Source organism: Bombus flavifrons, chromosome 6 (assembly GCF_040668555.2).
Source record: "Bombus flavifrons isolate JBK064 chromosome 6, iyBomFlav1_principal, whole genome shotgun sequence".
NCBI lineage: Eukaryota > Metazoa > Arthropoda > Insecta > Hymenoptera > Apidae > Bombus > Bombus flavifrons.
This window is the reverse complement of record NC_138447.1, coordinates 15206132-15221150: the sequence shown is the minus strand read 5'-3', so window position 1 is coordinate 15221150 and position 15019 is coordinate 15206132. Positions and strand designations below refer to the sequence as shown.

The 15019-nt window shown below is 33.4% G+C and overlaps 1 protein-coding gene, 1 long non-coding RNA gene and 1 pseudogene across 11 annotated transcripts; 1 reads left to right on the top strand and 2 right to left on the bottom strand.

Moving 5' to 3' along the window:
* The first annotated feature begins 805 nt into the window (after positions 1-805).
* On the top strand, positions 806-13221 carry LOC138181293 (MAP kinase-activated protein kinase 2). 10 transcript variants are annotated; one of them, XR_011173479.1, is made up of 11 exons: positions 806-1388; positions 1902-2179; positions 3707-3995; positions 9583-9722; positions 9812-9876; positions 9967-10074; positions 10180-10278; positions 10376-10451; positions 10533-10743; positions 10822-11117; positions 11188-13221. XR_011173479.1 is itself a non-coding variant. In XM_069116029.1 (11 exons), the coding sequence occupies exons 3-11, from the start codon at positions 2145-2147 to the stop codon at positions 11059-11061; spliced, it is 1263 nt and encodes a 420-aa protein (XP_068972130.1). In that variant the 5' UTR covers positions 807-1063; positions 1373-1388; positions 1902-2144; the 3' UTR covers positions 11062-13221. The 10 variants fall into 10 exon arrangements, 9 of the variants coding, with proteins under 9 accessions (XP_068972130.1, XP_068972129.1, XP_068972136.1 ...); XM_069116029.1 differs by having other exon boundaries at positions 807-1063; positions 1373-1388; positions 10822-13221; XM_069116028.1 differs by having other exon boundaries at positions 807-1388; positions 10822-13221.
* LOC138181297 (uncharacterized) lies at positions 3852-5520 on the bottom strand. Its single transcript, XR_011173481.1, has 2 exons — positions 5194-5520; positions 3852-5104 (listed from the first exon to the last, which is right to left on the bottom strand). It is a non-coding gene; the product is annotated as an uncharacterized LOC138181297 (long non-coding RNA).
* On the bottom strand, positions 12717-14559 carry LOC138181295 (piggyBac transposable element-derived protein 4-like; annotated as a pseudogene).
* Between the last annotated feature and the right edge of the window lie 460 nt (positions 14560-15019).

The window sequence follows — 15019 nt, the reverse complement described above, 5'->3', positions numbered from 1 at the left end:
AATACGTTTTCTTTTCAAGATGTTCTGTAAATTATATCTGTTGATTAAAATCTGATGTAATTTTTAGTAACTATTAACAGTACGTACTATGTACTTTAATAAAAGTAATAACGAATTTTTCATGAAACGATACTGTGGTGCATTGTACTAATAACGATAATACTGATAGTAATTTAATTTTACAGTATCATAAGTGATATTGACTGTAATACATAGAAATTGTTATTCGTATATTATGAAAGAACTTATTCATTGCATCACATGTCACGTACAATCTTTTAATGACAAATTGTATCAATAGAAATTATCTTTTTGGCTCTCATATACTTTGTGTGATACAGTTTTTATTTAATGAAATACTTAATGGACAATATGATTAGAAATGATAAGATGAAAGAGAAACCTGTATGTAAATATAAAATGTGCCTGTACGAAAAGATATATTTATATTAAATGTAATAATTTTGTAATTATCTAAGTGATAAAAATGCAAGAGACCTGAAGATTGTTGCCCCCTTCAGTTTTATTACATCGAAAAATTATGTATATACATGCATACATGTCTAATTGTAGTGTAACATAAAATAAACCTATAATAATAATAATTGAAAAAAAATTATTAGGTTGTAAAGCCGTATTTCATTTGATCACTCTGTCATCGCTTTAATGTAGTAGATCTTTTAAAAACTAAATTTCATAGAAGAAATTATAAAAGGGGCCCAAAATACTGACGTATGGACCTAAAAAATTATAGCGTAGAGTCGTCCCTGTGTAGTGAGTCACATCCTAAGATTGCTTGTAGGGGCGCTTCGCTTTGCCGCCATAGCCGTTTTATCTACTAGTGTTTGTGAATTGGCTTTTGGTATGAAAGTCCGAGTCGTTGAGTGGACTTGAGTTCAGTAGTCAGTAGTGGTCGGTCGAATGCACGGAAAGTATGGTTATGGAAAAAGTTGCGTTTGGTTAACTTTCTTCTTATTAGGTTTTTCACAGCGAGAAAAAACAGTTTCCAACGGCGTCATCGAATAATTTCATATTCGTGTTAAAACCGGCTATTTTACGACAGGTCAGGTAGACAAATATTTTGATCTTTTTGACCGTTTGGTATTCGCGTGACACACCTCCGAGAAACTTTTTCTTTTTTTCGTGTGAAACAAACGAATAGAAGCATAGTTACATTCTGAATATTCGTGAACATTATTTTTTATACCGTCGCATCGAATTGTGATTCAGTGTTATGACGTATCGTGACAAGAATAATTCTTAAGAAATACTAATCGAGTGTTCTCATGACAGTGTGAAATATAAAATGTTGTAACAGTGGTATTCTTTCTTTCAAATATATCATTTTATGGCGGGAAATTGAACTTTGAAGAAGCGGACGTCACCAAGTACGTTAGACAACCAGCATAATTATCTTTTATAATCATGCCAGAGTTCTTTTTTTTTTTTTTTCTTTTTTTGTTTTTTCCCCTGATTTTCAGTTTGCCTTATCTTTAATGCATTTTATTTTGTTTGCATACGTCATACGCTACCGCTATTTTAAGTAAATCACTCAGTGAATCTTGATAAGGTATAGATGGCGAATTTGGCGGTGGATATACGTTTATGCAAATAGATCTTCGACAAGTCATTTTGTGTTCTGTTCCTCCCATTGTGTTTATATTGCCAAGTTCATGAATCTTTTGGCTGTGTAACTTGCGTAACAGAAATGCGATTCATCTCATTAGAAGTGTTGAGATAGACACACTGCATCCCGTGTAATCCCTCTACACATATGTACATACGCACATGTAAAAACTTGCTTTCTGATAATTGCTTTTTTGCACGCTTCTTTCCATCGTCAATCACCAGTTTCATTATTGAGGATGAGTTATATTAGTTTTTTTATCTTCGGTTTTCAGCTGGCCTCTTCCCTCTCTGTGCGATTATTCTTTGGATATCGAGTTTTGAGTTACGATTAGAGACACATTCTTATTTTATTCGACGACGCGGAGCTCACACAGTTAATCCATAACTCACCGCTACCTGACTGTGTTACCTCTGAGAATTCTTTGGAATTTCGGCCCTCCCGGAAGGCGATGCTTTCTATCTTCGTTCAACGATTCGATTAGAAAGATTTCGAAACGTTAAAAAAAGCTACACAAATGCCGAAATCGGCAGCCAAGTGGACATTTTGGAGGTCTCTGTCATATTATTAGACTGCAGATGTTCATGCATATTCATACTTTCATAAATTATTAATTAAAAAGAATGAAACTTAAATAAACACTTATATTATCCATTACATAATATAACATATAATTCACTTTGGATATCTTGTGCGGTTTCGCGTATTACGCTCGTTTTATATAATTTCCGCTTTTAAATTTCCCATACATGCATAAACATCTGTAGAACGTATTATATTTTATTTCCTCGAAATCAATATATCAGATTGATTTAAATACGATAACGTCAACTCGTCCTTTTGAATAATACGACGATAAACACTATTCCTCATCATTCTTTGTAAATTTCTGTTCGTTGCAATCATAACAATTGCACATTATTACTTAATCTCGTGCTGATTAAAACTTGCGACTGATTTTTTAACCCTGTTTTACGACGTTTTTGTCCTTTGTTTTTTGTTTCTTTGATCTATCGATCGATCATTTCTGTTGCTGTTTTATTGCGTGTATCGATCATCATTAAAGCAACACATAATCGACGCACCCGATTGGGATAGTCTTGATAATTTCAAAATGTTCCATTCACGTGCGTTGAGCTATGTAGTATAATTTTACTGCAATCGATTGAACTTAGTTGTGTAATACATAAAGGTGTGCGCGTATTTCAGTAAGTATATCGTGCTATATCGTGCATGTGTACTTACAGCGTGATCATACAAACGAATATACAGTTTGCCAAAATATTTCCTGTAAGTCACAAAGTAAATTAATTTGATCAATTAACTAATTACCATACGTGATATACACTTAAGCGTAACCTTTTTACCAATTTTATTTCCTATAATTGGTTTAATAACTTTTATAAATTTAAAGATTTAGTAATTACGTAAAGATGTAAATTATATAAATTACATGTACATAATCAAACATTGATATTTTCTATCGCAATGTCAATTTGATAACAACATGCGAGTAACTGCTTGGCGTACCACGTCGCGATTAATCAGATGATAATGGACTTATCAGTTTAAGGTAATAAGAAATACTTGAAATCTGTAATGAGTAACTTCTTCGTACGAGTCTCGCGGCGAATAACAGGAAGTACGATTTACTTTCAAAAGGATATAAATCGCGTTCCGTTGGTAACTCTTAAAGATAAAACAGGCGCCGATACGAGTGATAAAATAGCTTTTCGTTGGCAAATAACTTTTTTTTCTAGCTATACTACTGTCAGTACTGTCATTCGCGTGGCGCGCTCACAAGTGTCAGCACGAAATATGCTATCGTTCTAAGGTTTTTCTTACCAACGGTGCCAGTCAAATCGTCGTACTTCTTCGCATTTCTCATGAAGTGTCTCAATTTTCTTCGAATATTTATGGTGTCGGTACATTTGCGTTATTTTTTTTTTTTTTTACATATATATATATATACATATACATACACACGTAGTACACACGTAGAAAAAGAAGAAAACTAAGAGTCGAGTCTCTTCTCCCCCATGGGATGAGAACGTGATTGACGATCGATTACCATTTTAGAAAGTGCAAGAGGCCCGTCGGCGAGGAGAACGAGGAGAATAAGAAAGGAAAACGGAAACGAGCAGCGGAAATAGAGATCGAGGTGTCGACGAAAGAGAAAGAGGTTTCGACCGTGGAAACCAAACGGAAAACCATGGAACACACGGTCACAAGATGCGACGTCCGTTTGCCAAAAGTCACACCGATCACCGATGACTATGAAATCAGTAATCACGTGCTTGGTCTTGGAATAAACGGAAAAGTTGTTCAGTGTTATGACAAAAATACCAGGGAAAAATATGCGCTCAAGGTGAGATAACGATCAATGATTTCTTCCGTGGAATCGGTCATTCTTTTTTATTATTCTTCGTTGGTTATTCTGTCGAATCGGTCATTTTTTTTTAAATCAGTCTCTGTCAGTTATTCTGTGAAAAATTACATACGTGTTTGTCTTTTGTATATACGTATACGAGAAAGTGGATTTAACCCTCCGCATGCAACGCGAGACATGCGATTTTAACCTCCCAACGATTCTTCAGTCGCCAAATAATTATGTTTAAACTTGGAGTTTTTAACAAGAAATTGTTTAATATTTCATCTTGACGCCTATCAGGATATCGTAGTAGAGACGTTAAAAGCAGCCATAAATTTTTCTAAATTTTTCAAAGCCTCGAACACGTTAGAAACACGATCTTAGATGCCCTACCGTGGTACGCTGTGTTAGTAAAAAGTAGCTTGCACCCGGAGGGCTAATTTTGTGTTAATGGACTTAATTTTAATGGAACATAAATACGAAATGGAGAAATATGAAAGCTTCGAAACACCGAAATAATCGGATTATTTAGTTCTTCCTTTGTTCAAGGGAATGGCGCTATATGCGTATTACGGTGCAAGCAAACCTGATCGAATCCTTTGGTTTCTTTATATTCTATTTTACTGTGCGAAACCCACCCGGGAGCTGGCAGAGTTGATTAAAATTTCACGCACGAGCAATAAAACGTTGTGTACAGGCATGTAATTACAAAAGCGGCATGTATGACGACACGTGTAGGTTGAAAACGTCAGACATATTATTTTTCATATTGCTACTCGATTATACCGACCGAGATAAACGTAACAGGGTTTACGAACGTTTCGATTGTTATCAGTAGATATAAAAGCAATATATGTTTCATACATATAAGTGTAATATGACACATCTGGCCTTAGTTATTTTTGGAACATGCGGAACGATGCTCCAAGGATGTACCGGATACCTTATTCGATGCGTGTACATTTTTACGCATATATAGAACTGTCAGAAATGTACAGTAACGTCACGTTAATTGTTCGCCATTTCGCTTCTCCGGCTAGCTGGCTATCGCTATCCCCACCAATTCTTGATACTGATTTCGTGAGTGTACCTCTGGCATTATGTTTCTAAAATAAACAAAGGTATCGTGTACTTGTATCTCACTCGCACTCGACAGGGAAAAGAGATGTTTGAAATTTCCTAGAAATATACCTACCTCGATAACTGACCAGTTAAGGTTCCGGATCGTGGCCAGTTAACGAAGTACTGCTGTATCGATACCCACTTAGCGGTGCTAAAGTATGATCATCGACTGACGGTGTCCAAGCGAGTCCAGACCGCGAGTCATCTTCTATTTATACTCGGTGATTTCCCATTCGACGATTCCGACCATGCGGTGTATCGCTCGAAGTCTGTTCGTCTCTCTTATTTTCTCTGTATCGCCTTGGAAAAATTTTGGGGATCCTTGTGTTTTCGCCTTTTCGCGGTCCGTTTGTTGTTCTTGCAACTTCTCGCGCCGTCGTTCCCGCACAGAATTCCACGGGCAACTGAACAAACCCCAAATGTGAAATGTCATTGCAATCGAAAATATTATATGAATCGTGAAATGAATCGCGTGTCTATGGTAAAAGTACCGGCGAAGATAATAACGAATTCAGAGTCGTGATAACTTTGTCGCGACTTATTAAATATTTTATCACTAACATGTATGTAACCGTTGAGAATAGTTTTATCAGTTTTTAAAAATTTGAAAAATAATTTAAAATAGGTTTTGAAAGAAGTATTGATCAAAGGCGTACGTACGTACATAGAATGTCAACGACCGATTACGTGAATCATACGATGCCACACGCGCGACATATGCCTTGCTAATTTAGGAGCTGTTCCTTGATAGATTTTTCTTGTTATAAACGATATTTTAAAGAATTCAATTTGAAAAAAAAAAAAAAAGATAAGTTTCGATATCTTTTCGTAGATCATACTTTGAATACATAAATCAGTTGGAAATTATAATATATTCGTATATGTACCATATATAGTTAATAACATATCTCCTATCACGCTTTAACATATCAAAGTATAATATATTTATATGCTATTGTCTGCTTTTTGTATTTATTTCTCTTTTATCGATTTAGTACGCTCTTTTCTAATAATAGTCTAGTTTCTTTCTCTGTAAACTAGAAAGTAAACACGCACTTAGGATATGCAAACATCTGATATACAGGGTGGTTGGTAACTGGTGGTACAAGCGGAAAGGGGGTGATTCTAGGCGAAAAAAGAAGTCGAAAATATAGAATAACAATTTTTCGTTCGAGGCTTTGTTTTCGAGAAAATCGATTTTGAATTTTCGCTCGGTACGCCTGCACTTTATCGCGTCTCGTTATAACGGATCTCACTGTAGATCGTTGTCTCGACTGACGTTATTCTTTTCATTTTTAAAATTTTTAAATTTTTATTCCATATTTTCGACTTCTTTTTTCGCCTAGAATCACCCCCTTTCCGCTTGTACCACCAATTACCAATCACCCTGTATATGCTGTATAATTGTGACTGTATAGACAAGAATAGCTTGATAAGTTTCGACAGTAATATGTCATTATTTATACTTATGTATGTAGTATCGATGATCTCGTGTTTGCTTGTATAAAAATTATCAATGCTATCAAAGGTATCGACCCGTCAACTAATCCAACATCGAAAGATTAAAATACATTTCTTGTCATAAACCAACTATCAATAGATATTTTCTTTTTCTACGTAACATGGTAGTTTCGTAGCAACGCGTAAAGGTGTGTAGGTCATCACGATCGTGCGTGTCACAGATATTAGTCAATTCCCTATCGATTTTCCATACAGACGATATCTCAACGAAAGGAAAAAAAGAAAAGCTAAAGGAAGAGAGGAAGAAAAAATTCAGCAAAGAAAAAAAGAGAATTTAATTTGTATAAAGCAATTCGTTTCGAATTAATGGTTAGCAAGCAGAGCGGAATTTAAGGATAATTTATCACGTCGAATTATCGGGACCGAATGATTGGAAACGAGTCATATAAATCAGCAAAACAGTTTAAATTACGCAGTATGACCATGAAGAGATCCAACAGTAACGACGATAATTCTATTATTCCGACAGTCGCACACTCTTAATTATCTCTTTACATTAACCTTCGAATACTTGCGATTCGATGCTAAATTGATTCGACGCCTTTGCTACACAATAATTATAATTGTCATCAATATGGATGCATAATACGAATTTATTAATGCGAAATGTTTTTATGCGTGTCATTGAAATAATGATTTTTGTAGGACGTGTGGTGGTCGCTATACGGTGTAAGCTGATACCAATGTATAGATTCTGGTAATACAAGAAACAGCACCTTGAGGCATACCCGAGGAGAAAGTCAGAGAATCGTATTTCCACGCGTATCTTCACGTAGCTACAAAAAAAAAAAAAATCAATATTTGCGGACTATGGCAGGAGCCAATGTTACAAGCAAGTGTTCCTGTTACGAATTTTGTTTCGTTGATTGATTACTTCTTGCCTCGGATACGATCGGTCGGACCGTTGTCACCATTGTTTCACATTTCTTTGCCTTGACTGCAGCATTCCGAGAATACTTGAATTTTTATTTTTTCGTTCTTGTACGAACGAACGGTTTCTGTATTTCTGCGATCCGTCAGTAGAATCTCAATAACAGGAAATCAGTGACGAAAATATCGTTGCGATTTCTTTTTATAAAAAGATTCTTTTCTCCTTTACACGTAAGCTTGATGAAAATGTCGAAACGTTTTATACGTTTATTACGTTATTTATGATATTGATTACATAAAAACGTTATATAATTTGTATAATTAAGGTGAGAAAAGGGAAAAAAAGAAGAACAAATGATCAGCTGTATTGCGCGTTTCTTTTTCTCCGTAAAATACGCTAGTGTAGGCTGCTGAGCATAATCTGATCGCACAGCCTATTAATAATAATCCTACGAGTTCAGTTATGCGTCTGTTAGTCGTCGTAACAATGGACATGTCACTTTGTGCTAACGCTAATCACATTACCGCGGAATAATACAAAACGGTCGAATGCTCGTGAGCACGTAACCAATGTATTTTCATTTATAAGGGGAGCGTAACAATCGTGGAAAATCCTGCAAATCGAAGCACCTTCACGATTATACGCTGTTCAGCAATATCGGAGAAATCCACTTGCTTAGGAAACAGTTGATTTTTCGTACTTTAAGGACAAAAATTTGAATTTGAATTCGACGTTCTGTAAATTGGAAAATTTCAGAATTTAACGATTAAATTTGAGCCATCTTTCGTTACAGTCTCACTTAACGTAAGGCAAGTTTTATGTGCAAATGAACGTATCTTCTTATGTAACGAGTTTTTCGCAGAGGTTTCATTTATATGTGAGAGTTGTCTATTTCATTATCACCATCGATACAGCAACTTCAAGTCGAAACCGGTTTCGACCTTTTCAAGCGCGTTCCGCAGGTTTTAATTGTATTTGAACATTTTTAGAACGCCCAATGTATTCGATGCTCTAAAAATACTGCTCAACCGTGAGACACTTTTTCCGCCCTTCTTTTATCTCGCAACTTTATATCAACGCCATATTTTTCACGACGTGTATTTTTACGAACTGATGCATAAAATTACACACCACAGATATTGTAATCTTTGACTTTAGAAACATTCTATAGCTATTGAACGCGAAATAACAATATTTTAATTAAGAATAATGCTCACATTATATTATAAAATATATGAAAGCAAAAGGAAGAAACAAACTAAATGAAAATGAAATGAAGTATTATACTAGTCAAGAATTCGAGTTTAACATGGGTCTTGATCGATGTTACTTAAATAAAGGACATTTATACTGTGCCAATAGCGACTTTGTAACGTTAGATAAAACTTTTGTTTGCTCTGCCAAGTAATTCTTTTAGCTGAACGTTACGAGCTGGTTATACGTACGACATGTTTCCAACAGTAATATTTTTTATTATTTTACGTATTCACAAACATAAAGTGTTTTTTATCGGTTGTAACATAAAGATGGAAGACATTTAAATTTCAAATAAATGATATGTAATATATATACGTACACATAATATATTTTAATTCAACGGTATAAATTAAAAACAGTGTTAGTAAATTAGAATATTACAGTATTTTAAAACTACGTTGTACTCATCGATACGGACTATCGTACATTAACTCAAGAATGTTAGGTCGCGAACCACTACATAATGCAATAAGTTTTATCGATTTAACGATGGAGTCAGCTGTTTTTAGGTCATTCACCAGCGATTTTTAAAACGAATATACGAGTATCATACGTGTGTATAAAATTCATACGCGTTCCATTGCGTATTCTTTTACCTATTAAATATTGTACAATGCTATACGATACTGCCAGTCACTATATTATCACCTCTAATGTCTATTCATTTTTATCTTAACAGATTACGTCACTTCATTTATTCAAGGTTTCGTGTAAATCCCCTATAGCCTCGAAATTTTTATAAGCTGTATGCAATTGCTATATTTTGGAATTGTTGAATTTAATTTTGATTTTTGTTCAATTTTCTGCTTATAGGTACTGTACGATTGTGTAAAAGCACGAAGGGAAGTTGAATTGCATTGGAGAGCATCAAACTGCAGGCACATAGTGCAAGTCAAAGATGTATATGAAAATACATATAGTGGAAATAAATGTTTATTAGTTATTATGGAATGGTAAGCTTGTAAATATTTGGACTAAGTGATTTTATCGTATAAATGATATTAATGAGCAATATTAAATAATAAGTTTCATCAACTTTTAGTATGGAAGGAGGAGAACTGTTCGAGAGAATACAAGATAGGCAAGATGGTGCTTTCACAGAGAGAGGTAAACTAAGTTAACGTATTATATTTTGATGATGTACTTAATGTAAATATAAGAAACATTTTCTGATTATCTTATGTAATTTTTGTATAGAAGCTGCACAAATAATGTATGAAATTTGTGTTGCTGTAAAGCACCTGCATGATATGAATATTGCACACAGAGACCTTAAGCCGGAAAATCTTTTGTACTCTAAGCCTGGTATGTAAATAAGTATATTAAAGCTGAATGAATCATAGAAATGTTTAACATTCGTTGAATTGTACTGAATTGAACTTATACATAGATTATGTATTTCGTTTTTAGATAGTACCGGAATATTGAAACTTACTGATTTCGGTTTTGCGAAAGAGACCCATATGAAAGATACGCTACAAACCCCGTGTTATACGCCATACTATGTTGGTAAGTTGTTTTTCAAAATTCTAATTTTATTTTTAACCAACTTAATTGCGTAACCATATGGAAATAACAAAGCAGATATTTTTTCTGGTTTATATAGCTCCTGAAGTTTTGGGACCAGAGAAATATGACAAAAGCTGTGATATTTGGTCACTTGGAGTTATAATGTATATACTGTATGTAACTATTATTTACGAATAAATATTTTAAATTTATATATAGATTCTAAAACATATCAATATTTTATAATATTTTAGATTGTGTGGCTTCCCACCTTTCTACAGTAATCATGGTTTAGCAATTTCACCAGGGATGAAAAAAAGAATTCGGTTAGGCCAATATGACTTTCCAGCCCCTGAATGGTCTAATGTAAGCACAGAGGCAAAGAATCTCATCAAGGGTATGTTGTGTACAGATCCAGCTCAAAGACTTCAAATCGACGAGGTTATGCGCAACAAATGGATTGCTGTAAGAATTCTGTTTCATTATTGTCAATTCATGCGTTGTACGGCCGCAAATATAGATCATTGTCTGTTTTATATATAGCAATACACGGAAGTACCCCCCACGCCTTTACATACTGGTCGCGTACTCCGAGAAGGCGAAGAACTTTGGCCAGAAGTTCAAGAAGAAATGACACGGTCATTAGCTACCATGCGCGTAGACTACGATACGGCCAATTTGAAACAATTAGATCACACAAATAACGCGTTATTAAACAAACGTAGACGAGCGAAACAAAAAAACACTGTACCACCGACTGCTAATCCTACGCCAGCATCCTAGGGAGACGCAATAAGAGTCAGTCAACACTGGCGTGTCTTTTTACGAAGATGTATAAGGTATAGTGTAATGACCATGAGAATTGTTTTTTAACAGTTACATAATGTAAAATATAAAAAATTCCTGCAGAATAGTCTTGAAAAAATCCTGCCTACGTCGAGATATTAGGCGCATGAAGTTGTATTTGACCATGCAATTACGACAATTTACGACATCTTAAATATTTTTAAAATGCTATCGATCGTAATTGCCAAATTTGAATGACAGGAGCACAGTTGACATAATAATCAAAGAATATTTTACCAGTTATGGTGCATTTTTCGCGACTTAAAAGATTTAATAATACAAAAAGAAGTACCAAGGATTAAAAATCAATCTGATACGACTAAATGTATATTACAATTTATATTTATTGATGAAACGTTGATAAGAAAAACGTTTTGTCATCAGTAACTGCATATATAATAAATTCATATTGAAAAGAAATATAAAAAATATTTTTCAATTTTAAATGGAATGTTGGACTTCATAATGAAGGTCTGTTATCTAATATAAAAGAATACGCCACCTAATTAGCAGCTTCTCATTGATTTACTTAAAATTTAAGTCTTAAATCATAAATTATAATGCTTGGTAATTTTTATGTGTATAGTGTTTCTTTAAATTATTAAACTACTATTATTTATCGTGATTGACGTATAAGACAAAAATATATCATGCCAATTTTTATTAGTACGTTTTTTCAGTTGTTATCTGTGTACAGTTACAATTCGTTCAAACTATGAAAATAACGTTTAATTAAAAAATAATGCAAACATGTGTAATGTACTTTTAAGTGATATTTTGACTGAGGCTGAATACGTGTAAGAATCCTTATAATCGTTGCAAGGTGCTAACATACGTTGCTCTAATTATTTCGTAGGTATTAAAACAATACTACAATTTCCTAATTTTTTAAATAAATAAAATTTATAGTAACAGATGGAACTTAGGAACAAAGATGTACACATTACGATATAAATGTAGTAATTATATTTTTTTAGATGTATTGTAAAATAAAAATTGAAATTTAGACTAAAGAAACGCCTTAACCAACGTCAGATCAATTTTTAGCTTAATGTTTAATTAGCATAATTAAATATTTCAGTTAGGTACAGATCCAGTAACGTTTAAGGTGAGAGGTGATAAAATCTCATGAATGTATCATTGTTTCTTCTAAGGCGACGTCTATGTTATGAATGTAAATATTATATGTACGAAGTATTTTTAATAAGATACTTGTAGTTGAAGCCATGATTATTCATATTACCAACAGCTCTCCATGATAAGTATTAGAAATGTTTAATAGATGAAAATAGATCTTGTGACTGATAAATAACGAGAAAATTAGGCCTTAATTGTTTTCACAGTTCTATATCATTGAATTATTTTCAGAATAATAGAATTCTAAACTAAGTACTATATTTAGTAATATACTTATTATTAAGTAATAGATTATTTTAGAATCGTGGAAACAAGACTTCTTCAAAATAAACATTATGTAATGGTTTAGCTTCTAAACCTCATTAAAAATAATCAAACTGAAGGTCAACTAGTTGTATAGGAAAACTGACACAAACTTAAAGAAAGGATAATTCTACGCTACATTTTTAAATTAAAATAATACGTTTAATTTCAAATATCATATAAACGACTGTTGCATTATTGTACTTGATAATACCGAAATAGTACAAGTGTTGTTTACGATTTTATAGATTAACATTATTAGAAAACGAAAATAAGTATGCGTGCTTTGAGTTGGACTATAGTATCGAAATATTTTTGTAATGGATTCAAGTATATTGATTTGCACTGCATTTATAAAACTTGACAATAAATGTAAAAAGTATCTTTAATTAATGCAATGTCAGTAAATCTTTGTTTGGTACAGCCTTTGTCCACTGTATAAGTGTCACTTTATTGCTACAAGTAAGCGTAGCGCGAGATACCTTCATATAACACGTGTTTTATAATGAAGTATTATCAACGTGTATAATTTGCTTTCGATAAATAAAAGCAACAATTTTGAAAGTTCAATAAAAAGGTAAAAAATTGTATTATTGATATAACTGTGATAAATATATAAATAAATATGAACAAGTAAAAAATTAAATTTAAAAATAATGTTGTGTATGATACATTTCGAAACACGGAACTATACATAAGCCTACATTACATTGTTTACAACAATATCTTGAACAACGTCTTTTATCAAGTTTGGCACATACAACACATCTCCGCATTGGGTTTTTTCTATTAGCTTTATCACTCTTATGCAAAGTCGGAAAATGTCTTTCTGTAAGACGTAAAAGGCTTTCGGATCTAAGAGAAGACACTGTCCCCACTGATCGGGGATACGATTGTAAAAGTTCCGTAATTAATGCTAAATGAAATTCGGACATTGGTAGAACCTTTTTGGTCTTGAATTTATATAAACAATACGAATTCCACACCGAAAGATCCAATAAATGAAAGAATAATCTTTTGTGCCATTGTAAGGTATTCCTTGTGCATTCAACCGTGTTTATTATACAATTAGTTTCACTAATAATTTCCATTGATTTACTGTAATCTAATATACACGTAGGCTTCTGTAAAACTTCACCTGTACGATAATTTATCTTTCTAGTGTTTCGATATTCCGCTGAATGACTTGTGGATAACATCCAAACTTCGTGTTTGCTCTGCCATTTTAATGCAAGCAAATTACCCGATGACCGAAAACTTAATTCTCCACTTTTTAATTCTTCTCCCATTTTCGGCATGCCTTCGCGTTGTTTTTTTACTGTTCCGCATGAGTTTGTAGTACAATCATGCAAAAACTTGAATAGTGCGGGGCTTGAGAACCAATTATCGACAAACAATTGATGACCCTTTCCTAAATACTGTTGTAGCAAGTTTACCACAATGTTGCCTGAACTACCGAATTTTTCAGAAAATGTATCAACGTCAGAAATAGCGCCGGTATAAACAATAAAATCTAAAACATATCCTGTCTTACAATCGCACAACACAAACGTTTTTATTCCAAGTCTACTCCTCTTAGGTTTGTATTGTTTAAATGACAATCGTTTTTTGTAAAGCATATGGCTCTCATCAATACATAAGTTCTTGAAGGGACAAAATGATTTTTTGAATGTTTCGCGCAGTTTGTTGTAAGGTTCACGAATTTTTATTAGTAGGTTTTTAGACGTCTCTGATCTTTTGTCGCTAAAATGAAGCACCTTTTGTAATGCGACATATCTATCTCGTGCCATATGTTTACCAAAGACATCTGTTCTAATAATTTCATTGGTACTCCAATATTCATTGAATGATAATTTTTTTAAGCGCGACATTGTCAGCGTCAAAGCAATGAAACGATATAACTCGTTTATCGTAGTGTCATGCCACTTTTTCAGTGAGGAAGGAATGTTGTCCAATTGTTCGACTGTACATCGATAAAAATTGTTTGTTGTGTTCGTTATATATGTCATCAAATCCTCGGAAAAAAATATTCGGAAATAATCTATGATTTGAGATGAATAGGTAATATTCTCTGTTATAGTTCCAGAATTTCTATCGTCGAACGTATGTATTTGAGGTTTTAAATTCGCATGCAACCACTTTATATTTGAACTACGGCTCTTTTCTTTGGTTATTTCTGCCTCTGAATCAGACGAAGTAAGAACTCCTGCCCGTTCGACATTTCCACTGTTGCGACAGGGAACGATGTCGTTTTCGCTTGATGAATCAGAATACATTGTGTACATTGTCTACAAATTATTTACAATTTGAAGTAAAGTCTGAACGATTAAACTTGCAAGCAATAATGACAAGTAGTTATATTATGTAGTACTCATATTCCGCCCAATTGTAATAGGTACTTATTTAAACCGAGAATTTGTACAATAATTAATTAAAGATGACAGTAGGCTGTATA